Source organism: Onychomys torridus, chromosome 1 (assembly GCF_903995425.1).
Source record: "Onychomys torridus chromosome 1, mOncTor1.1, whole genome shotgun sequence".
NCBI classification, from domain to species: Eukaryota; Metazoa; Chordata; class Mammalia; order Rodentia; family Cricetidae; genus Onychomys; species Onychomys torridus.
Genome location: NC_050443.1, coordinates 180,370,994 through 180,396,546, shown reverse-complemented (window position 1 = coordinate 180,396,546; position 25,553 = coordinate 180,370,994). Strand labels below are relative to the sequence as shown.

Below are 25,553 nucleotides of genomic sequence, written 5' to 3'. Positions count from 1 at the left end.
CTGATTGAATACCTATTTAAAGAAATGCAGGTTGGGGATTTAGCTCAGTGGTAGAGCGCTTGCTTAGCAAGCACAAGGCCTTGGGTTTGGGCCTCAGCTCAAAAAAAGAAATACAGGATTTGATTCTAGAAAGTAGTGACTTCAGGTGACTGTTAATTGTATTTGTCTTTATTTTGTGGCCTGGAAGAGATGGCTGTACTGCTTTTTCCAGAGGACCAAAGTTGAGATCTCAGCACCCACGTCAGGTGGTTTACAACCACCTCTTATTCTAGCTCCAGCTGGATTCAGCACTTAATGACATTCAGGCACCTTAAATGCACATATACCCTTCCCCTATAGTTAAAAATAATCTTTATAAAGGAGTTATGACACTGTCTTTGGTTCCAGCACTCAGGGGAGACAGGCAGGTAGATCTCTGAGTTCAAGGCCAGCCAGGACTACAAGAGAAATCCTATCTCAAATAAACTAAAATATTTGTGATGACCATTCTGCCTTTGTGTTGCCATTAGGACCTTGAGGAACTGGATCCAGATTTTATCATGGCCAAACAGGTTGAACAACTGGAGAAAGAAAAGAAGGAACTTCAAGAACGCCTGAAGAATCAAGAAAAGAAGGTAAATGAGAGGGTGGATTTTTTTTTCTTTAGTTTTATATAAAAGGTGGCCTCAAACTGTTCCTCCTGCCTAATGAGATTGTTAATCTTTTCACATGAGTTAAATAGAGTTATTTTCACTGGGCAGTGGTACACACATTAATCCTTGCACTTGGGAGGCCGAGGCAGGTGGATCTCTGAATTTGAGGCCAGCCTAGTCCCAGGACACCCAGGGCTACATAGAGAAACTCTGTTTCTAAAATTAAAAAACAAAACAAAAAACCAAGTTACTTTGTAAAACTGCTTTTGTTATCATACCATTTAGATTGACTATTTTGAAAGAGCTAAGCGTTTGGAAGAAATTCCTTTGATAAAGAGTGCTTATGAGGAACAAAGGGTTAAAGACATGGACTTGTGGGAACAACAAGAAGAAGAAAGAGTAAGCATTTTTCATTTCATTGTGGTATCGTGCTGTAAGCTAATTTATAAGTTTGCAGTGAAACAGCTTTTAAATTCTTTTGCTGGAAATTGTGCTTTAACTAATTACTAATAGTTTGGAAAGAGAAGTGTTCACAATAGAGATTTAATATGAAACTGTAAGTCACAGCCTTGTGTGCATGTAAATAAGAGGAAGGATATCCCTGCGGGGGCCTTTGGCACCTGCAGTCTCAGAATCTATTATCTGCAGATTTATAGGCCTTGTTTTTGTCAGTTCTTCCTGTTTTATATAGGATAAATTGTGATTTTTGTGATTTTTTTTTTTTTTCTCTGCAAATATAAGGGTTTAAACTAAGTAGAAGTAGAAAATGCTGCAGACCAAGTAATACTTGGGACAGTCTGAAGGCTTCTGTATTTTCATAGGACTGAGAAGAAAGTCTGACATTCTCCCTTAACTTCCAGTAAAATCAAATAGTTTTGCTCAAAACCTTCCTTATTAATGTCTTACGACTAATTTACCTCTTGTCCCTACCTTTTATTTTGGGGATCAATTGGGATGCTGTTGTCAAAAGATACGATGGGGAAGGAGCAACTTCTTAGTTTTAAAGAATGTCAGAATCTTTTGGGGGTAATTTGGAAAACAAATGTTGTGGAGATTACACTTGTGTTATGTACTTTCAGATTACTACAATGCAGCTAGAACGAGAAAAGGCTCTGGAACATAAGAATCGAATGTCACGAATGTTGGAAGACAGAGATCTATTTGTGATGCGGCTCAAAGCTGCCCGGCAGTCTGTTTATGAGGTGAGATTCCTGTGTGTAAGGGAAAGTTAACTTGTGAGCTTTGAGGTTTGTTTTTATTTTTATTTCTGAGGATTCTCCCTTAACACATTGGCAGAATTCTGTCTTGAGTTAAAGTATAATGGATAGTTATTCAATATTTCAGTAGGAAGAATTGGGAGATATTCTAATCATCTCAAGAAATGCTTCAAAGATGAAAGTTGATTTTTCTCATTTGCCAAAGTGTGGGTTTTTGAGATGGAGGCTGTTTGTCTTGCTGTTTGACACTGAACCTCTGAAGGAGTGGAATTTCAGGCACTACACAAGGCAACTCCAGATTCATGTGTGCTTTATAAGTAAAAATGTAAACAGGGTTTTTTGTTTTGTTTTGTTTTTTTGTTTTTGAGGTAGAGAATAGAACTGGAAACTGAACCTATATGGCTGCAGTTGTGCCAGGCAAAGTTAGTCACTATGTAGATTCATTGTGTTACTCAGTATTCTAAAAACATGGCACACTGATGAAATTTATTTACCCATTAAGAGATTCTGCTTTTGTATTTATTTGGTGGCCACTTTCTATGGCTTTCAGATCTTGTAAGCTTACATGTGTAAAAGTGTATTCCTGGTTTATATTGAACAAAATTGACCTTTGGGGGATATAACTGTTCAATTCACAGGAAAAACTGAAACAGTTTGAAGAACGGTTAGCAGAAGAAAGGCATAATCGCCTGGAAGAACGGAAAAGGCAACGAAAAGAAGAACGTAAAATAACTTATTACAGAGAAAAGGAAGAGGAGGAGCAGAGGAGGGCAGAAGAACAGATGCTAAAAGGTAAACCATTTAGATAAACTGCATGGTAAGTGTTAGATGCCATACTTTATAATCTTATTTAGAAAACAAAAGAATCTGTATATTTGGTCTCTTGGCAATAGAGATAACCTAGTCTATTATATGTGTAAGTGCTGTTTCCTCTGTCAACCTATATCTACATACTTAAAAATTGATAATTTTTTCCCCTGTTGGTGTTTTAGTATCCTGTATTACTAATGATTATTACATATGTGGTTCTGTACCTGGAATCCGAGAGATCCGATAGAATTTTTTCTAGTTTGGTTTCTGTTGCTGTGATAAAATACTGACCAAAAGTAGCTTGGGGAATGAGGAAATTATTTATTTGGACTCCATATCATTCTCCACATTGAGGGAAGTGAGAGATTCTGCTAAGGGGCTCAAGGTAGGAAACTGAAGACAAATTGAACCAGAGACCATGGAGGAGAGTTGCTTCCTAGTTTACTCCTATGACATGATCAGCTACCTTTCTTATACAGTCCAAGTACACCTGCCCAGGGATGGTAGTATTGTCCACAGTGTGCCCTCCCACAGCAATTAGCATTCAAGAAAATATCACCGCAGACATGCCCATAGGCCAGTCTGATAGAGGCAGTTCCTACATTAGTACTCTTTATTCCCAAGTATGTCTAGTTTGTGTCAGTTGAACAAAAACAATGACTGGATTTTAGTGTCATCCTAACTCATTGTGGACTACTTGTTCATTTGAATCTCAGTTGCTGTTTTTGATTGCCAACTATTTTAGATTTCATTAATGAGTGTGTATAATGTATATGGGGCAGGTACATTGGTGGAGGTCAGAGGCCAACTTTGAGGAGTCAGTTTTTCTCCTTTAATTTTTATGTAGGTTCGGGGGATTAAATGCATAGTTGGTTTATTCGTAAATTTTTTTTTTTTAACCTGCTGAGCCATCTTGCTGGCCTTGTTTTAATATTCTTCTTGATTGTTTTTTTCAAGAGTTTCTCTCTGTAGTTCTAGCTGTCCTGGAACCCACGTTGGCCTATAGAGATCCGCCTGCCTCTGCCCCCTGAGTGCTGGGATTAAAGTCATTCACCACTACCGCCTGGCTTGTTTGTATTTTTATTTATTTATTTATTTTTGAGACAGGGTTTCTTTGTGTAGCTTGGAGCCTTTCCTGGAACGAGATCTGCCTGCCTCTGCCTCTACCCCTGCCTGAGTGCTGGGATTAAAGGCGTGTGCCACTACTGCCCACCTTTAAAAACTCTTTAAGATTTACCTCTACATACCAGGGAAGCAGCCCTGTTGGTGGAAAGGAAAGTATGGGTGGGCAGCACATTGGAATAACCTGATAAAATTTCATAGAACGAGAAGAGAGAGAGCGTGCTGAGAGAGCAAAACGGGAGGAAGAACTTAGAGAGTATCAGGAGAGAGTCAAGAAACTGGAAGAAGTGGAAAGGAAAAAACGGCAGAGGGAGCTGGAAATTGAAGAAAGAGAGCGGCGCAGAGAGGAAGAGAGGAGACTTGGTGATGATCCACTTTCTAGGAAAGTGAGTACAGAAGTTATTTTCTTGGTTTCTGTTTAGTGCTGGAGAGGGAATTCAGACTCTTAATCTGGCAAGTCTCCTTTTACTGAGAGCTGTCTTCCCAACCCTTGTGTATTTACTCTGTATTACATATAGATTCACCAGTGAATTTTCTTGTGTAATATTGTGGCTGATTAACTACTTGACACTCTCTGACTGCTTAAGATACAAAGATCTGTTCATGTTCATAGTGTTTCTATCACTTGGGAGATAATTAGGCCCATCTCAACCTCATTCAGAATGTGCAGTGTAATATAATCAGATGCCTAGGTGATATTGCTTGTATACAAAACTGACCTGTTTCTCTTATCTGTTGAATTCTTCTAGTTAGTGGTCTGTAATTTACCTAATCATACTTCAGTTCTTAATCATACTTCAGTTTTAATTACTCCCTATGTCACTTCTGATTCCTTTACTGTCTCTCCAATCATAATCTCCTTTCAGACCTCTTTCAGTTTTCATAATGGTAGCATATGTGACCCTTAAATCTACTCTTCCATCTCAGCTTTCTTTGGTTCATATTCATTACTGAGAGCCAAAGGCAATTAAATTAGCAACCCCTTTTCACCAGTTCCAGCAGTCAACTTGTGCTTCAGCCACTCTGAGTTACTGCTTTGCCCCTTAAATAAAATACTGCTTAGTTATTATTTTTCCCAATTTCTTTTAAATGATTATTTTTAATTATGTGCATGTGGGTATGTGTACATGAGTGCAGGTGCACACAGAGTTGTTGGATTCACTGGAACTGGAGTTACAGGTAAAATTGTGAGGCATCTGATGTTGCTGGGAACTGAACTCTAATCCTCTGTAAGCGCAATATACATACTTGACCACTGAGCTTCTTCCAGTCTCTACTTTTTTTGTTTTTGTGGAAGGACAGGGTCTTATACAGCCTAGACTACCTTTTAAAAAGTTCTGATCCTAATGCCTCTGCCTCTTGAGTGATGAGGTTGGAGTTGTCCATCTTCCTTCAACCAGAGACTCTTTCTTATTTTGAGGTTGTTTAATGAAATAATGAAATGCTTGAGTGATAACTCTAGTAGTTGGAATCATAACTTTTATTACTATGATGCCTCTTTGCATTGTGGTTGCAGGATTCTCGGTGGGGAGATAGAGATTCAGAAGGCACATGGAGAAAAGGACCAGAAGCTGACTCTGAGTGGAGGAGAGGCCTACCAGAGAAGTAAGTAGAATTAAGGGAAGTGTGTCTTGTCTTGAATCCTGGTATCTGGGTGTTAAAATCAGATTTGAATTGTAGAATGGTTTGCATATCCATCTATTATTTGAACAAGGTCATGGTCCTGTGTAGCTTTAAGATGACCTTGAACTCCCACTCTTACGGCTACCTCCCAAGTGTTAGATTTACAAGCTTGTGCCACTATACCTGCTTTGAGACTACTTTTACTGCTAATGAGACTTTTTTTTTTAATAGTTTTTCTTTTTTCCCTTCAGTATTGCTCCCATACACATCTTGAAATAAATCCATCAGACCCCAACAACATTGAGTTTAAAGAATAAGAATGAAATATGCCATGTTGTGGTGGCATACACTTTTAGGGGAGGCAGAGGCAGGTGAATCTCTTGAGTGTAAGGCTGGCCTTGTCTACAGAGTGAGTTCCAGGACAGCTAGGGCTACACAGAGAAACCTTGTCTCCTTCTCCCCAACCTCCATTTAATAAAACTGTAACATTTTTCTAAAGAGGTTGAGCTTTTTTGTTTTTTAAATATATTGTATCTGGAGTTTTCTCCGATCCCACTCGGCCCCACTGTCTCGCAGCCGCTTATAAAATAATCACTCAGAGGCTTAATATTATTTGCAAACTGTATGGCCTGTGGCAGGCCTCTTGCTAGCTAATTCAAATATCTTAAATTAACTCATTTCTATTTGTCTATGTTTTGCCACATGTTCTGTGACTTTACTGGTCTGATGGCATGTTGCTCCTTGGGCAGCAGGCTGGTGTCTCCCCAGACTCCACCTTTCTCTTTCCTTGGATTTCCTGCCTGTCTCTAAGCTGCCTTGTCCATAGGCCAAAGCAGCTTATTTATTAACCAGTGGTAACAACATATATTCACAGCGTACAGAAAGAAATCCCCCAGCAGTATATTTTTCATCTTTTTAGTATTGGGCATAGAACAACCTTGTAGTGTGTAGCAAGCACTCTATCACTAAGCTACATGCTCAGTTTCTGGATTATTTTGTATGGTAATTACTAGTGGTAGAATTATGCTTTATTTTTGCAGAAATTAAGTTTAGAGGAAAGCTTATTGTAAAAGATACAGAACTTGGCAAGGTATTCTTGGGAAGGTACAGGTAATTGTTTTTATAATGTTGTCTGCTTGTTACTATGTGTTGATTTAAGGTACTGGATTTGGTATAATTTTTATTTGCAAAACATTTTTAAAGAACCAGAACTAAGGAATTTAGACTTACTGATTTGTAAGAATGAGTGAAATCAAGGACCCATATGCTTTCTGAAAAATTTGCTTTTAAAGCTTGTACCTTGTTCCTTAGGGAGTGGAGACGAGGAGAAACTCGGGATGATGAGAGGTCTCACAGGAGAGATGAGGATCGGGTGAGGCGCCTGGGGGATGATGAAGAGAGAGAGTCTTCTCTTAGACCAGATGATGATCGAATCCCCAGGCGTGGCCTGGATGATGACAGAGGGCCTAGACGTGGTCCTGATGAAGATAGATTTTCTCGTAGAGGAACAGATGATGACCGTCCTTCCTGGCGTAATGCAGATGACGACAGGCCTCCCAGGCGAATTGGTGATGATGATAGGGGAAGCTGGCGTCACACAGATGATGACAGACCACCCAGACGAGGACTGGATGATGACAGACCACCCAGACGGGGACTAGATGATGACAGAGGAAGCTGGCGTACAGCAGATGAGGACAGAGGACCTAGACGAGGGATGGATGAGGACCGGGGGCCGAGACGAGGAGGCGCTGATGATGAACGATCATCCTGGCGTAATGCTGATGATGACAGGGGTCCCAGGAGGGGCATGGATGATGACCGGGGCCCCAGGCGAGGGATGGATGATGACCGAGGAGGACCTTGGAGGAGTGCTGATGATGATAGGATTTCCAGGCGAGGTGCAGATGATGATCGGGGGCCTTGGAGAAATATGGACGATGATAGGATTCCCAGACGTGGTGATGATGCAAGACCTGGTCCTTGGAGACCATTTGTCAAGCCAGGTAAGATTTAATATTTAGAAAATTAGGTGCTTTGTGGAATCTGGTTTTACTTTTAGAGCTTTATTAGAAAGAAAGAGGGGATGGGGGGAGCCAGGCCTGGTGGGGGAGGGAGCAGAGCAGGAAACAGAGAGGGAACACAGCCATATTCTCGTTTTTTTTTAAATATAGGTCTTTTTCTTTGATTTCCTGTGCAGTGACTTTTAAATGAAAATTACTCTTTCTGAATATTTGTTCACACAACTGTCCACCCATGGGCTCATATTCAGTGTCTCATATTTGTTCTTCTAGTCAACTCTGGGAGTGTTCACTTGATACTTAAACTTATCCCTTCCTCCCCTCTCCAAATACACACCCATTCTTGTGATCACTGTCTTAAATGTCTTAAGTTCTCTGCCTTCTGTTTTAGCCTCTATTTAAGTCTGTCATTTAGTTCAGTTTTTTTTTAAAGATTCATTATTTTAAAATTACATGTGTGTGCATGCCTGTGTTGGTATGTATGGGTGTGTGTGTGTACACACACACACACACACACACACACACACACACACACACACACACACACACAGGAATGCAGGTGTCCATGGAGGCCAGAGGCATCAGATTTCCTGGAAATAGAGTGAAGACAATTAGCAACATTTGACTCGGGAATAGCAAGAACACTATGTGCTGTTAACCACCTCTCCAGCACCTCAGTCTGCTTTTTGATGGTCCTTAAATCCACCCACTTTTGTGTTCCCCCTGATTGTAGTTGAGTCTGGGTTCTTTGCTAACTGGTTTCTGCCATTAACCCCCCCCCCCCCCCCAACCTAGTTCTTTTTTGTGGTACCCAGAATAATCCTTCCTGAGTTCAGATCTCATTAGCACCTTATTTTGCTTTTACTAGTTGTGATTTCTGTGGTAAACCTCTTTGTCTTTTCTAGTCTTGGCCATATTCCACTGTTCAACTATGTGACCTTAGGACAAGTAACTTCCATGTCTTGTGTAAAATGGGGTTGGCAGTATGATAGGTTCTCAGTAAATAGTAGCTGTGTCTTCTAAAGTTGCCACAGAGTACTGAGGAATCCTAGAAGAAATACAAACTTAGATGTCTTTCTATTATTCTGCCATCATCAACATATAATTTGTCTCTTGATGTGTTTCTGTTTAAATCACTTTGCTTGAAACAGTGCTTATTTGCAACACTGAATCCATAGCCAGCAGTTTTGGTGACCCATGCTTGAACAAAGTTTGTCTAACACATGTATTTTCTTAAGTTTGGCAACAGTATTTGAACCTATGCTTAGGGGTCATTTGAATAATGGAATAACCAGCAAAAATCACAGTACTTTAAAAGAATACTCTTATTTTATGAAACATTGCATCCAAACTGTTTAAGCTTCCTATAGATACATAATTCAAAAAAAATTATTGACTACCTGTGCATGGATATACATGGGTTTAGGTTTTTTGTTTTATTTTTTAATGGGATAGGAGTATCTTTAGTTTGTGTTTAGGATGATAAATTAATGCTATCTTCATAAAGGCTCAGTTGATAAGAGTACTTGCTTAGCATGCAAAAGATCTTGTGTTAAATCTCCAGCACCACACAAACAATTGCTAATGTGTTAAAAACAAAATTGCTTCTTCTATAAAATAGGTGGATGGAGAGAGAAAGAAAAGGCTAGAGAAGAGAGTTGGGGTCCACCTCGAGAATCAAGACCATCAGAAGAACGTGAATGGGAAAGAGACAAAGAGAAGGATAGAGACAGTCAAGATCGAGAGGAGAATGACAAGGACCCTGACCGAGAAAGGGACAGAGACAGAGATGGGGACCGGGAGGATCGTTTCAGAAGACCCAGGTTGGAAATGACATACTTGTAGTAACAGGCTTCTCTTACACTCTTTTATGCATTCCAGATCACTTTTGAGAATTAATGCTCTGTCCTCACTTAACCATTTAGATACATGTAGAGTATGACTGATTAATCCCCCTCCCCAGATACCTTGAAAAATAACTCGTGAGGGGAGTGTTGTTGATTTTTTTTTTTTCTTTTTTCTTTTTTTGGCTTTTTTGGGGGGGCCTGCCACTCAGCTCCCAAATAAACCGGAGGCTTTTTCTTAATTATGAATGCCCAGCCTTAGCTTGACTTAGGTTCTAGCCAGCTTTTCTGAACTTAAATGATCCCGTCTACTTTTTGCCTCCGGGCTTTTCTCATTCTCTTACTTCTGTACATCTTACTCCATGGCTTGCTGTATAGCTAGGTGGCTGACTCATGGAGTCCTTCCTCCTTCTCGTGTTCTTCGCTCTCTTTTCCCTCCCAGATTTCTCCTTCTATATATTCTTTCTGCCTGCCAGCCCTGTCTATTCTTTCTCCTGCCTCACTATCGGCCATTTAGTTCTTTATTAGACTATCGGGTGTTTTAGACAGGCACAGTAGCACAGTTTCACAGATTTAAACAAATGCAACATAAACAAAAGTGACACACCTTGAAATAATATTCTACAGCAGGGAGGGCTTAGCCTTGGCTGCCTGCGGGTCACGTAACTGGTAAAGGAACCAGTCCAGGTGTCTACTACTGCTTGTTTAAGTAGCTGCAGATGAGGTAGTCTAGGTGCCTTGCTTGCTGTGTGCCTGAGATACAAGATTGAATTGAGGTGTTTGCACGCGCGCACACATACACGCACGCAAGCATGCACACACACGTTGGCCTCAAACTGATGTGCACCTCCACCACCAGGTTGGTGTGTTACTATTATCCATGTAGTCTATCAAGAACTGAACTTGTTACTTTAAATGGCTATAGGGATGAAGGTGGCTGGAGAAGAGGACCAGCAGAAGAATCTTCAAGCTGGAGAGATTCAAGTCGCCGTGATGATAGAGACAGGGATGACCGTCGTCGGGAAAGAGATGATCGTCGTGATCTGAGAGACCTGAGAGAAAGAAGGGATTTAAGAGATGATAGAGATCGGAGAGGACCTCCCCTCAGATCAGAGCGAGAAGAAGGTAGAGACGTTTTGGGTGTTGGAATGTTGGGGAACAGTTTTGTGGCAGGACTGGGGCTTTATATAGTTAACGTTTAGATTTATTTATATGAACACTGAAAATAAGAGTAAATTCAGTGTACTTAGTAGTTAGGTTGTGATATAAGCTTATGTATATAGGCAAGTGTAGCAGTAGACTAAATGGTAAGTAGCAGAAATTGATAATGAAAATGGAGAAACAGTATTAATTACATATGGTCTTAGTGTATGGACACAAAAGTTTAAATATGGAGATACTTTAGGGCTGGTGAGAAGGCTCAGTGAGTAAAGGCTTTTTCTTGCTTGGCAACTTGATTTCAGTCCTGGAAATGCACATGGTAGAAAAAGAACTCCTTGAAAGTTGTTTTCTGATCTCATAACTATAAATGTATACACATAAACAATCTTTTAAATGATATCTATTTATTTTTGGGTTTTTGAGACAGGGTTTCTCTTTGTAGCCCTGGCTGTCCCGTAACTCACTCTAGTCCAGGCTGGCCTCCAATTTGGATCTGTCTGCCTCTGCCTCCCAAGTGCTGGGATTAAAGGCAAGTACCATCACCACCTGGCCACAGAAAAAAAAATTTTTTAAAGTACTTCGAGTGAGGTTATAATGTCAGTTGTACTTAAATGCTTTCCTTATATGCTTTTAACAATTTGCTCGGCAGGAACAGAAGAGTATTAAAACTATAACTTAAAATCTCACATTTTATGACTCATTTGATAAAATTCAAGTCAAGTCCTTTCTGTGTGACATTTTTATTCTGGTATTTTTTTATTCTGTGTTTGGTTTATAGCTATTAAGATATTTCCATGGTCAAGGATTTCTGTTGGCAGTTTTTTCAATTATGTCTGCAAGTTCAACGATTTTTGCCAGAAATGACACAAAATAATTAAAATGTGGACTTTTAGTGTGATTCTGCATTGTTGGTTTTCTTAGTAGTTTAAAGCAGGCATTTCTTTAGCTTCACTTAATTATTTTGAATCAATAAAATAGTTCAAGCTTAACATTTAAATTTTTTTAAAAACTTTTGTAGCAAGCTCTTGGAGACGAGCTGATGACAGGAAAGATGACCGGACGGAAGAACGGGATCTACCTCGTCGTGTTCCTCCCCCAACTCTTTCAAGAGATAGAGAAAGAGAGAGAGAACGAGAAGGTGAGAAAGAGAAAGCATCCTGGAGAGCTGAGAAAGATAGGGAGTCCCTTCGTCGCACTAAGAATGAAACTGATGAAGATGGATGGACCACAGTACGACGTTAAGTTCCAAGATGATGGAGTCAGACTTATCTCTTGCATAGGTTTGATCCCATTCAAGGATTATTATACTTGTGCTTCACCCAGTCTAAATTGAATTCTTTAATGTTGTCTCACCATAACACAAAAAGCATGAACTTGTATTAATCATATATAATAGATTGATCATGCACTGTATTCACAGGAGGTTGAAAAACCATGCCATTTTCTGGAATTTAAGGTGTTGCATTATTTCATCAATCATTTGTTTAAAAAAACCTAAAAAATAAAAATGAACCCTTCAGGTGTTAACACCTATATCTTGGTATACAATTGATTTTTTTTGTTTTGTTTTGATTTTTGAAATATCAGATATTAATTTGGAATAAGGTAAGGTTCTGTTAAAATATTTGAAAACCCTTTAAGCCAACAGATCTGACAGCCTTCCCATCATTAGTGGGAACATACCTTCTTAGGTATTTACTATTAACTACATTTAGGCAGTTTGTAGCTTCTGATCAGTGTAGTAGATATTACAAACACTGGTTGCAATGGGGTTTCTGTAGACTTTACTTGACAGAGGTGAGTATAAAGCTTTCTGTAGTCACCATGACAACACTGCTCAAGAGCAGATCAGAACAGCACAGCTTTGGATTCCTAGAGCATTTGGTAAACTGTTGCTGTTTCTTTTCTTCTGTTGCCAAAAAAAGAAAACTGCTTTTCCACTAATTCATGCCTTTCAAGCATTTTAAATACAATATTTATAAATGTGTGGTTTGGAGGAATTGTTTAAATTCTTTTTCCTAATTTTCTTTCTTCAGAATAGATTATTTCAACAAGTAATTTGTAGTGATGACTGTGTTGACTTCAATTTTGGAGTGTAGTAGCTGTGTTAAAGAGTAACCACTTGGTCTTATTGAAGCCAACACAGAACTTGCTGCTGTGTTTTTTCTTCGGTGATAAATAAAATACTTACATACTTGGTGTTAGTGTTGATTTGTTAATGGTGCTATATTCCATTTATTCCATTGAGGTTTTGTGAATTTTTATCAGTGCTGTTAAAATTTATCATTAACAGTAACACAAAAAGCAAATGGTAGCAGCTTGCAAGTTTGTGAAGTACCCTTGTTATTCATGGAAATACTGTCAAGTTACCACCTTGGGTTTCATTTGGAATTAGGCAAAAGGAAAAACAAACTAGGCAAAAGGAAAAACAAACAAAAAACCAACAACAGAGTTGTAGGGGACTTTAGTGACAAACTTTTAGTGGGTATAGGCTTTATAAATTACTATGGTAGTGGTTTAAAATTTCTACTGTTAAAATAGCTGTCAGGCCAGAAGAGGGAGTACTGATGCTTTTCTACTTAATAGGGTGCTTTTGTATGGTGTTGCCAAGGATTGGAATTTCAAACATGGAAGGGATTATTTAGTCAAAACAAGTAAAAGCACTTACAGACCATTGGTTATATTTGAGGCAGTAACCTGCTATGTATGCATTTACTAGTGAGCCAAACACTAATGTGATGCCACAGATAATCCCTAACAAGTGATTCTTTGAATCAGCTACATATAGATGAATGCACATGGTGGGGGAGCAGGTTTCAAGGTTTCCAGACATTTTCTGCGGTGGTTTTGTTTGTTTGTTTTTCTGGGAGAGAACTCAACAGTATAGGGGCAGAAGTATCTGATAATGTTGCTTTGTGGTCTAGCTCATGGGATCCCACTATCACAGAGCCCCCCCCCCCAAAAAAAAAATATATTTAACAGGTTAAAGGAAACCTGATCTCCAGGTGAGCCCCCTGGCTTCTGTAGTTGTAAACAAGGAACCTTACAGCTTCTATAGCTGTACTTGAAAGGTAGAGAGGATCTTCAGAAGATCTATGTCACACTTGTCCATAGAGTGCCAACCAGGAAGGGGTTTGAACCTATGTGTGGGATGTAGTCAAGAACCATCAGTACCACATGGCATGTAATCTCAGAACTTTGTTGGGTAAGGCAGAAGGATACTGAATTTTCCAGGTCAGCTTTGGCTGGTGAGACCCATTCTCAAAAACTATTTTGGAGGGAATGTTCTTACCAAGAAAGAGGCTCAGACAAAAAAAAATTAACCTGAAATACATTCCTGGTGATTTTTGAAATAAATAGTTTTGGTTTAATATATCTAACAAAAGTTCTAATCAAAGCTATTTAACTTCTGAAAAGGATTTTTTAGGAAAATTAAGTACAAAAAAAGTAAAAGCCATTAGAGTAACAAGTTTGGACAGGCTAAAGCATAGCACAGCCTGTGCCTCTGCCCATGGAGAAGCTGTTACAGGGCTGCGTCTTTTGTCATTTAGCCAGCTACACAGTGCATTCTTAGAAGCCAACCTTGTCAGAGTTTTGTATTAAACTTTGGGATTTCAGTTTAATTTTCTTGCCCTTAATAATGGTGGGTATCGATCCTAGTGTTTTGTGCATTCTAGGCAAATGCTCTACCATTGAGCTATATTCCTGGCCCCAAATTTGGGTCTCTATTGTAAGCATTTTTAACATAATCTCATTGCGGGTGGGGGGTGGGGGTTGGGGAGCAGTGTTATATCTCATTCCAAGGATTACTTAGCCTCCCCCTGCCTCAGGAGTGTTAGGATTAAAGGTGCACACCACAATGCCTGGCTCCAAGTTTTTTTGGGGGGCAGGTGGGGCTAAATTTATTTCCTCTAGGACTCTAGGAAACAAGCAATATTTTGTTTATATTGTAGACTTTCGGTATTTGTTAGCTTGTGTGTGTGTGTGTGTGTGTGTGTGTGTGTGTGTGTGCGCGCGTGCGCATGCTAAGACAAGATATTTCTTTGAATCTGGAGTTAGACTGCTTGGCCAGCCCCTGTGGTTGAGACCATAGCTACCTTTAACTTAAAACTTACCCCAAACTGCAGCTCAAATGTGCATGTATGTAGATGGAGGTCAGCCTCAGATGATATTCTTCATGAGCCCACCTAATTTAGGAGGTAGAGTTTTTCATTTATTTAGCAAGGCTGGCCTCTGCCTCACCAGCACTGGGATTATAAGCATACCACCATTCCTATATTTTTATGTAGATGCTAGGGATAGAACTCCGGTCTTTGTGCTTAGAAACACTACTGGTATCTATATACCCATCTGTTAATATAAGAGCTACCTAAGGTGAGAACATTTTCCGGACCCCTCTTAATACTACAGAACAGGGATGCAAACTCAAAATCCCTATTTCTAGTAAGATGTCAGAAAAGAAAAGTTGGCATTAGGTATGTGTCATCAGTGGTTCTGCTCACATGCTGGCACCACACACATGCCTTGGAATGTATCTGGTGGAACTACCACAATTCAAAGAGCTAAATGACTTGAGTTTGCCCTTTGAGAATGCTCATTTCTTTGGAAAACATGACCAGTTAGGGGAGAGAATGTGAATTTATGTTCACTTGAAAAACTGCACCCCCAAACGGTTTATTTTCTAGCAAAAGAACAAGGAACTACATGGTTTTATTAAGTTTGGACCCAGGCCAAGTGGAATCTTGCCAATTCTGTGGGGCTATAATGGTTATTTATATGATGCACCTCCCTTTTACCAATAGGGCACACAGCTATCCAGTTATTTTTACATTTATTGTAGAAGTTAGCTGTTTAATATGAATGGCAGTCTAACTTCCAGTACTCGAGCTAAATCTAACTACTGCTAAGTTTTATATACTTAAACTCTTGGCTGGTATTTTCAGATAATATTTAGTGTTATGTCTGAGTTTATCTTAATTCACCTCCATTTTGACTCTTCTGTCTTGAGTATAGTCCCATCATTCAGTGTCCATAGTCCAGCATTCAATGTGATGGATTTACTTGAGTATTGGAAGTAAGGGATTAGGAAAATTTCCGTGAAGACTAGGTTCTGGAAGCAGACCAGTAGAGTGGAACCACCACTAGGGAAATCATGATACTTGTACCCAACCCCAGTTATTGGAGCCTTTAAATGGTGTTTATTCTGGCACACCTGTATATCTGAAGGCAGGACAGCCCAGAGTAGAACCTTCTGGAATAATAACTTTCAGGTTATTGCTTCATAGTTTCCCGTTTTCTATTTAGGAAGTCTGATAATGAGCAATTTCACACTGCTCTCTTGGATCTCAGCATCAGAAAGAATTGGACAGGTCTGGGGATGGTGCATTGAGAAAATGCTAGGTAGGATTTACAGGGGTAGATTAACGTATTAATATACTGACACTGTATAAATACACAAGTCTTAAACAGCACCATTTCCAAATATGTACACGATATGATTAGGACTTGGCACAGTTAATTTTAAGGGTGGGGAGGGCTACTTGCTAATTCAGTAAAGTATCTGATACATAAAAGGTTAAGGAACTATTCTACCTGCTACAGATTGTGCCTTTAAGCCTCCCAGCTAGGACAGAAACAAGACATGAGGAGGAACATTCTCTCAAATTCATACTGGGAAGTGTACTAAATTGTTTTACCTTCAATTAGAGTTAAGGACAAACTTAAAAAATTAATAAATTGCATCAAACAATAAAATAGACATTTGCCAACATCCCATAAAATGGTTAGTTTTGCACACTCAAGTTCAGAGGCTATTAAAAATACTCTAGAGCTAATAAAGTGCCTCCATTCACAAAACGAAACATCCAAAGTCAGAGACAGTTTCACACTGATGCGCACCTAAAATAGGCCAATGTATACAGTAAACAACGCTTCAGTCGCCACACTTAGACCCCAGCTCTCAACGATTCGGGATGCACGCTTTAGAAACTAGAGACAAAATTCAAGATTTCAACGTCAGAGACCAGCCCACTCTACTGTAAAGTGCTGCGCCCCGCCGGCTCCCGCAAAACCAAGACTACTTCCTAAGTTGAGCCAAAGGGGAAAGGAGGCGTGACCATGGCTTCAGGTGTCCGCAGCCCAGCCCTAGCGTAGCTTCTTGTTGGGCAGGCTGTCCCTGGTGCTGCGCGGTGCCGGGCGGGCAGCGGGCGGTGGCACTTTGGAGAGCGGGCAATACTTGATGGTGTGTGCGTTGTCGCCGCTGGCACCGCAAAGGGGGCACGTGTAGCGGCGCAGGACCGGGCACAGCACTCGGCCGTCGGGACCCTTGAGGATGTGTGTGGTGTAGAGCGCCACCGCCTCCTTGTTGTTCCGGCAGAACACACACACCTGCAGCTCCGGTTTCAGCAGACGTGCGGCGGCCGCCCCGGAGGCCGCGTGCAGGCGATGCTCTGCCGCCCACGCAGGGCCCGGCTCCTCGCGCGGCGTCACCTCGGCCGTGGGGGCGGCGGAGGCGGCGGGCGCGCAGCTCAGCAGCACCGCCGCCGCGGCGGCGCGCCCTGCGAATGGGTTCAGCGAAGCGAAGCGCTCCTCCAGCAGCCCGGCCTCGGCGGTGCCGGCGCACAGCTCTAGCGCGCGCAGTTCCAGCGCGCCCCCCAGGTAGCGGTCCCGGGTCCCTGGCTCATCGCCATCGTCGTCTTCCTCGTCGTCCGGCGGCCCCAGCGTGGGTCCCGCCGCCAAGGGCCCGGACCCTTCGTGCGAGGAGCAGTGGGACGAGGAGGGCGGGGAGCCCCGGTCTCCAGCCCTGGTGATGAGCGTGGCGAGCCCCAGGTAGTCGTTCCAAGAGCTGAAGGGCTGCGGGTGCACCGGGCCCGGGGCGCTCATGTAGCGGGCGCTGGGCACGAGCGCCATAGGCGCGGGGGCGCGGGCGCGGCGGGGCGAGCGTGGCGCCCAAGGGAAAGCCTCCATGGGCCGGCAGCGGGCCGCGCGCCTCCCCGCCGCCGCCGACACAGGCCGGACGGAAGGGACGCAAGAGACTGCCCACCGGCCTGCCTCGGGGTGGGGCAGCCTTGCCTTCTTTTATCGCTCCCGCTTCCCCCGGTGCCCCTCCTCGCTGTCTTTGCCCTGCCCCCTGAGATCCTCCGCCGGGGCCACCGCACCCGCGTCCCCGGACGGAGGCGGAGCGGAGGCGGGCACGCGCTCCTCTCCAACCCCGCGCGCCTCCCGCGCCCCGCGCGCTGCGCCCACCTCGCCAGCTGCGGGGTGCCTGGCATCCTGCGAGGGGGCGGGTGAGGCGCCGCCTCGGGCCCTGGCGCTCACTGGCTGCCGACCTGACTCCGCTAGCGCCGCTCGGGACGCTGATTGGTGGCAGCCAGGGAGGGGGCGGGCGGCGGTGTGTGTGTAGAGGGGTGAGGGATAGCTGCGCAGAGAGGGGCCAGGAGGGGCGGGGCCTGGGGCTAGCCTTCGCCTGAGCTTGGAGACTTGGGTTTTCCCCTGCGGGTAGTGATGCTGTGGGCTCAGGCCGTGATGGAATCACTGGGATGCAAGTATCCACCTGCAGCGTTGGCTGGACCGGGAGCTGGGGGGAGGGGGTTACGGTCTGAGACCACCATTTCCCCTTGCCTTTCAAGTCGTCAGCAAGAAAAGCTGTGGGAGACAGAACTAGGAGCTGTCTCCTATCAACACCCAACTACACAGACCCAGTGACTTTGGTTGGCACAGCGCTCTGGAGCTCTTTACACAGGGTGAAATCCTCCCACAAACTTTGAGGCTCAGGGAGGAAGCTCACGGTTATAAATGGTTGGAGAGTCATAGCAGGTCCAACAGGTGTTCATAAACTGGGGGTGGTGTTTACTTAGGTGGTATCGAGGAATGGGCCAGAAATTCTCTCTATGGGTCTGTTTGCTTGAAGCTCATCTTCTGGGGCCTTATATTGAAATCTAGAGCCCGTGCAACTTGAAAAACAGCATATTTAATGCTTTGAAACGAGTAACATTCTCTCTCTCTCTCTCTCTCTCTCTCTCTTTTGTGCAAAACCCAGGAGAATAAAGGACTTATTAGGAGGGAAAGAGGTAGTCTTACCCTTCCCTGGAAAAGTGGCAACTTAAAATGCAAACACCAAAAACCTCAAAAAATAACTTGAAACTTCGAAAGTGCCCCGAGGACTCTTCTAGGATGTGACCTAGGATGAGGGAATAGAAAAACATCTTCTCTTTGTTGGTTAGGCAGGTGGTAGAGCTGGTTTTGTTTTTCCCACTCTGCACCATACAGTGTCCATGGAAGCAAGGAGATAGGATCCCTAATGCTATCAGCTTTCTTTATGTGGCAGGCCACAGTCACATGACATACTGTGCCTGGTGCAGGATGCTCAGAGCTTGGTTCTGGCTTGGATTAATGTTAGAATGAATGTGTGGGTGAAGTAGGCCAGCCATGAGAGGAATCTTTGGGATCATCTAATCTAGTCTTTAAAAAAAAAAATATTTATTTATTATGTATGCATGTATGTCTACAGGCCAGAAGAGGGCACTAGATCTCATTACAGATGGTTGTGAGCCACCATGTGGTTGCTGGGAATTGAACTCCAGTCCTCTGGAAGACCAGTCAGTGTTCTTAACCTCTGAGCCATCTCTCCAGCCTGTAATCTAGTCTTTATGGGTAAAGAAAATGAGACCCTAAGAAGAGATAGAGTTCTTGATGGTCAAACAGTGACTATGTGACAGTCAGAATTAGGAGTCCGGCCTCATTACTTCTGGCTAGGTGACCTCCCCAAACACCACAGCACAGAAGGTATTTGAGTCTAAGATAGTGTTAGCATCAGTGGATAGTTGGAAAGAAGTGAGTTGGAATGATGTGGCTTTGCTTGAGAGCCTGACTGCAGGGAGCTATACAGAGCACACTAGAGGTACAGGGTCAGGACCTGAAGCAAGAATGGGACACTTGAGCTGGGCAGTGGTGGTGCATGCCTTTAATACCAGCACTTGGGAGGCAGAGGTAGGCAGGTCTCTGAGATTGAGGCCGGCCTGGTCTACAAAGCAAGTTCCAGGACAGCCAGAACTGTTACACAGAGAGACTCTGTCTCAAAAAATAAAGCGAACAAGAGAAAGGGACATGTTTTGGTCATCTGCTGAGTTAGGACTTGAAGACATGTGTTTCATGTTCCTTCTCATGCCCTAGCTTCCAACCTTTGGTAGAGACCTGAAGATAGGCAGGAATACTCTGCACTTGGCAATGTCGTTCCTTTTTAAAGTTTGTGTTGGCACTCAGGTTCAAAGTCACCTTTTATTTCCTCCTCTCTCCCACCAAAAATAAACAGAAGAGCTTGAGTGCCGTGGGTCTCCCACAGATGCCTGGCAGGTTTGCTGACACTGAACTTGAGCTCTTACCAAAAGCACAGTGGACCCCAGAGTGGTATGAAGATTATTATTCTATAAATGGTAGATCCACTCTGTATGTGTGTCTATGCTGCCTGCATACTTTCAAGCTCTGAAGAAAGGGAGTCCTATTTGGAAAAACACTTCAGCAAGCAAAGTTTAAACCTGGTTACTATGTCAGCTTCCTCTGGGTGAGGCTGGAGCGGGGGAGGGGTGCAAACAGGAAACAGGTCATTTACCTCTCTCCGCATTTCTTAGTCCCTGAGATTGAGTGAGAATAAAGCTTAAAAAAATCTTTATTGTGTTTTTGTGTGCTCACTCTGCCCCCTCACTCTGTGTGTGTGTATGTGTGTGTGTGAGTGTGTGTGAGAGAGAGGAAGCGCACATGACACACTGCAGTATGAGTGTGGAGGTCAGAGGACACCTTTCGGGAGTGGGGTCTCTTCACCTTTGTGTGGGATTGAACCTTGACTGTCAGGCTTGAATGGCAGGTGCTTTTACCTGCTGAGCCATCTCCACAGCCCAAGAATAAAATGTTTGCATGAATGAGATCAAATGCATTGTCTAGTTCTTGCAACCTGATGGTGTGGGTGATGGTACAGAGAGGTCCTGGAAGGTAACAGAGGGCACATGTGTATCAGGGGCACAACTACATATGCTGCTAATTCCCACTGCCACTCTCACTCACTCTCAAGTGTTAAGTAGGTGTTTGACCCAGAAAGTCTGTAAGTAAGATCATGAAGGCTTTTAAATGTCCTTGGGTGCATACATGGCTTCCATACAAAGGGAGTTTTTGCTGTTAGTGGGAACTCCAGAGAGGGTGGCTGTTCCAGGTCTGGGCTAAATAAACATTCACTTTTTGTCACTGAACATGAGCCTTAACCTGGCCATGAATTCTCCAGCTCATGCCCCCCTCCCTCCCTCTGAGGCATAACTGACAACAGACGTATTCCAGTACCTACCATGAAGTTAAAATTGCCTGTTGTTCACTCTCCAAGAGTCTGAACACAGCAGATAGAAATAGCCAGTGTGAAAGTTTTTTTGTTTTTTTTTTTTTTAAATAAAATATACTTGCCACTGGAGGCAAGAAGTGGACATGGACCTCATTTCAGCTTCCTTCTGAAGTGTGCTTGGCTGGCTAGAAGAAGGCTGTGGAGGGCAGGGTGGGCATGGGGTGTGTTGCTTGTGCTGTGTTCCTGCCTCCACACATTCCTAGCCTGGCTGTTTCCTTTGCTGATAGCAGACCTGAGCCACGAGAGGCTGCACACAGACTGTGGGTGGATTAAAACATGACCTCCCCAGAAGCATGAGTTCAGCTCTGGGTAATGAGGCAGTTTGGCCAGGTACCAGGAACCTAGAGATAGTTTGTTGGGCAGTGGGTTCTCACTAGCCTGCTTGGCAAGCTTTGGTGAGTGTCTCAAAGTGCTTTTCCCTGATGTGGGCTTTGTAGGCAGGCCCGGTGAGAGGCACTGGAAGAGTCTGTTTGAAGGACCTTGACCTTGTCCATGCCATACCTCTGGCTAAGTTTTGGGTTAATGCTCTTGTCCTTTGGAGACACTCCTGTGTGAAGTGGCTTTACTAGGCTCTGGTGGCGTTTTTGAAGACACATGGGACTTTGGGTGAGGGACTTAAGATCTCTGGGCCTCATTTCCTTCCTGTGAACCTTGAAGGGGATCCTCAGGGAAAATGGCAGACACCCTGCCCTGCTTTCCTAATCCTGTGTCAAATCCTTACCTTGTAACTTGTGATAGGTCTAGAGCAAGCAGAGATATCTCACTGTAGCTGAAGGTTTTTCTGTATTCACCCAGCACCAAGGACCCCGCAGCTGCTTATAAAATAATCACTCAGAAGCTTATATTAATTAAAACTGCTTGGCCATTAGCTCAAACTTATTACTGACTAGCTCTTACACTTAAATTAACCCATAATTCTTATTTATGTTTAGCCACGTGGCTTGGCACCTTTTCTAAGTTAGACATTCACATCTTGCTTTCTCTATATCTGGCTGGCGACTCCTGACTCTGGTTTTCCTCTTCCCAGCATTCCTTCAGTCTGCTTGCCCTGCCTATACTTCCTGCCTGGCTACTAGCCAATCAGCATTTTATTAAACCAGTGTATAAAAGCATTATCCCACAGCATTTCCCTTTTTCTGTCTAAACAAAAAGGAAGGTTTTAACTTTAACATAGTAAAATTACATATAATAGTTATCAAGTAAGAATTAGTTATAATACCTACTCTATTTGTATTTTGTAAAATTAAAAATATTCTATCCTATATTTATGAGTCTAAAGTTTCATATCTAATTTATCTTTTATCATAACCAAGGAAAATTATAACTATCTAGTCTTCAACTACACCAAAGCCCTCAGAAAGATATAATATTATCTAAGTAAACAGGAAGAACATTGTAAGCAATTTCCAAAAAGTTCTGGAAATGACAAAGACAGCTGGCTACCTGGACAGTTACCCAAAGTTCTGCAACGTTGGGGCATTCATTCTCCAGCCTACAGACCTAGAGTCTTTCAGTTGCTTTTCTCTGTGTCCTGTAGAGTATCTTGGCAGTCTCTTCTGTGATGGTTCCCACTGAGTGAGAAGGCTGGTGATCCAGTCATAGCCCTTGAATTTGAGATGTTAGCAGATATCTGTTAGAAGGTTCTTGGGAAGGAGTTTTCTCCTTTCTTAAGACAAAACTCTTACAACTAAGGCCTAGGGAACATTGCAGAAGAGAGGACAGAAGATTATTATAAGGGGCAGAAGACCAGGATGTCAGTGTCTTCTGTATATAACTGGAAGCTGTGTCCATGAAATCTTAACAGTGTGGTTGCTTAAATTAGACCTGAACAACACCAGTTAACATGCCAATGTGAATGGGGAAAATCTCACAGTGTCCCATCCCTAGATGAACTACAGATAATTAATGGTTGCTGAGAGACAAAGTCTTTTCCAGGCAAGAGTGAGCCCAATAGATTATCCAACCCTTGTAACAAGAATCTTAAAAGGTCTTATTAATAGAAAACCCAGAGCCAGATATTAAGAGTGTGTGTCACCACTGTCTGGCCTCTATGTCTAATCTAGTGGCTGGCTCTGTCCTCTGATCCTCAGATAAGCTTATTAGGGTACACAGTGGATCACCACAAATCCCAAGTGTCAGTTCTAAAACACATAGGAGCCACACTAAAGGGCATCAGCAGGTTACACTTATAAATTTTTATGTATATATGTAACAACAATAATGAATAAGCTAGGCATGGTACCTGCACTCACATGAAATTCTCAAAAAAATTCATATAACCAAAAGCCAACGATTCATTGTGTACCAGAAAATCCATTCCTCAGCTCAGATTATGGAGCTGGAGTGGCCCTTAGGTAATAAGGCTTCAGGATAAAGCTGGGACAGTGGTGGGTTACTGGAAATGCTTATTTTAAAAAAAGCTGTGGTTACATTTTTGTTGGTGACTTGTTACATGATTTAATTAAATGTCTTTGTGGTTGGGGTGCTTGGAGTTGGGTCCTCTTACTTACAGCTGGCTTTATTTCTCTACTGGAATTTTGTGGTCATATGAAAATGTATTTGTCTCCTGTCAAAAAGGTATGCTTTGTTCTGGCCAGACAGAGGTGACACCTTTGTCAATTTCCACTCTCCCTCCCCTTCTTCCTCCCCCTCTCCATCCCTCCCTTTTTTCCTTTCTTTTTCTCTATTTGAGTTAAAGTCTAACTATGCAGCTCAGGTTGGCCTGGAACTCGATGTGTATGCAGCCAAGGCTGGTCCTCTAATCAGGAGCCTCCTACCTCCACCACCTGAGTGATGGGATTAAGGGTCTGGGTCACCTTGCCTTATACTGTATCAGGATTCAGTGTATGTGGACAAGTGCTGGAAGGGAAGCAGGATAATCAAATCAGGGCATCTCTTCTCTTGCTTCCTACCTTGGATACAGTCTCCCAGCTGATGGGAATGATTTCACCACTCTGAGCACTTGGCACTTCACTTGCTGCAGCCCATGGAGCCTGGAGGCTTTAATTTCCCTCCTGCTTCAGACCTATCTACCGATAAGCACAGGTCTGAGCCTCGCACCGTATCTTTCTTACTCCACAGGTCCTGTCTCCTGTATCCCTTTTGCCCCTTCAGATATCACTGAGGTGTTTCTGGGGACTTCTGGGATTTCACTAGGGGTGTGGGAGCTAGGCAGTAACACGCTGTGGCAGGAGGGGACAGAACAAAACCGGAACATCATATTCTGTGTTAGAGAGGACCTCCAGTCTCCAGTCAAAAGCAGATCTGTGTAAATGCAGTTTGAATGCTTGTTTGTCCCATGAATATTGGGTTTAAGTGAGTAAGCATTTCTCATAGTTACATACATTTTTTTCTCTTTCTCTTTCCTTTCCTTTCTTTCTTTCTTCCTTCCTTCCTTCCTTCCTTCTTTCCTTCTTTCTCTCTCTCTCTCTTTCTTTCTTTCTCTCTCTCTCTTTCTTTCTCTCTCTCTCTTTCTTTCTCTCTTTTCTTTCTTTCTTTCTCTCTTTCTTTCTTTCTTTCTTTCTCTCTTTCTTTCTTTCTCTCTTTCTCTCTTTCTCTCTTTCTCTCTTTCTCTCTTTCTTTCTTTCTCTCTTTCTCTCTTCTCTCCTCTCTCTTTCTCTCTTTCTTTCTTTCTCTCTCTCTCTTCTTTCTCTCTTCTTTCTCTTTCTTTCTCGTCTTTCTTTCTTTCTTTCTTTCTTTCTTTCTTTCTTTCTTTCTTTTCTTTTCTTTTCTTTTCTTTTCTTTTCTTTTCTTTTCTTTTCTTTTCTTTTCTTTTTTGGTTTTCCAAGACAGGGATTTCCCTGTGCAGCTCTGGCTGTCCTGGAACTCACTCTGTAGACCAGGCTGTAGCTCAGAGATCCATTTGCCTCTGCCTCCCAAGTGCTGGGAAAGGAATGGGCCACCACTGCCCTGACTTTTTTCTTTGTTTTGAGACTGGGTCTTACTATGTAGCCCTGGTGGGCCTGGAACTTGCTATGTACACCAGACTAGCCTAGAACTCACAGAGATGTGCTTGCCTCTCTCTCCCAAGTACTGGGATTAAAGAGGTGTGTCATCACACCCAGGGAAAAATGTTCTTTTAACACTAAAAACACAAGACAAAGTGCTATTTAATGACAAACACATATAGTACAACTCTAGAGAAGAATAAAGGAGTGGGTTGTTGGGTAGATAACAGTTAACAGAACAGTAGAATGCTTTGAGAGTGCAAGGACCTGAGTTCCATCCTCAGGACCCATATTAACACACACACACACACACACACACACACACGCACACACACACACACACACACACACACACACCCCAGAAACAAGACAACTCTGGATGTGGTGGCACATGCTTGTAGCTTCTTTGGCTGGCCAGTCTAGCTGAATTGGTAAGCTTCAGGCTAATGAAATACACTGTCTTGAGAGAAAACACCTGAGCTTGTCCTCCGGCCTCTGTACATATGTGCACATAAACAAAGAATAAGTGAAAGACAATAAGATGTAGAATAGTGCTCTGTTGGGAGCCTGGGGATGGTATTGGACTGGGAGAGAGATTGAAGGCAGTGGTTTAGTTGCCTCTTAATGGTTGGTTGGTTGGTTGGTTGTTTGATTGGTTCCTTCCTTCCGTCTTTCCTTTGTTTTAAGACAGGGCCTCATGTTGTTCAGGCTGGGTGTATAGCTGAGGATAACATTTAACATCTGATCCCTCTGCCTCCAGTTCTTGTAATCTTGGGATTACAGAGTTATTACCAT

General features: G+C 42.7%; 2 protein-coding genes across 2 annotated transcripts in view; one reads left to right on the top strand and one right to left on the bottom strand.

Annotated features, from left to right (window-relative positions):
* Eif3a (eukaryotic translation initiation factor 3 subunit A) overlaps positions 1-12,629 on the top strand; it is a 31,709-nt gene extending 19,080 nt beyond the window's left edge. The window contains exons 13-22 of the mRNA XM_036174525.1: positions 510-614; positions 918-1,031; positions 1,712-1,834; positions 2,488-2,641; positions 3,983-4,167; positions 5,298-5,386; positions 6,716-7,410; positions 9,047-9,248; positions 10,195-10,394; positions 11,449-12,629. Coding sequence (XP_036030418.1) covers positions 510-614; positions 918-1,031; positions 1,712-1,834; positions 2,488-2,641; positions 3,983-4,167; positions 5,298-5,386; positions 6,716-7,410; positions 9,047-9,248; positions 10,195-10,394; positions 11,449-11,672 — 2,091 coding nt within the window. The 3' untranslated portion in view covers positions 11,673-12,629. The remainder of the gene's footprint in view (positions 1-509; positions 615-917; positions 1,032-1,711; positions 1,835-2,487; positions 2,642-3,982; positions 4,168-5,297; positions 5,387-6,715; positions 7,411-9,046; positions 9,249-10,194; positions 10,395-11,448) is intronic.
* A 2,979-nt stretch (positions 12,630-15,608) lies between these two features.
* Nanos1 (nanos C2HC-type zinc finger 1) lies at positions 15,609-17,747 on the bottom strand. Its single transcript, XM_036174535.1, has one exon. It carries the CDS (start codon positions 17,394-17,396, stop codon positions 16,575-16,577), a length of 822 nt encoding a protein of 273 aa, XP_036030428.1. The 5' UTR covers positions 17,397-17,747; the 3' UTR covers positions 15,609-16,574.
* Positions 17,748-25,553: the final 7,806 nt, after the last annotated feature.

Excerpts from the sequence above, each read along its gene's own strand:
- Nanos1 (XM_036174535.1), bottom strand. The coding sequence starts at position 17,396 with ATGGAGGCTTTCCCTTGGGCGCCACGCTCGCCCCGCCGCGCCCGCGCC.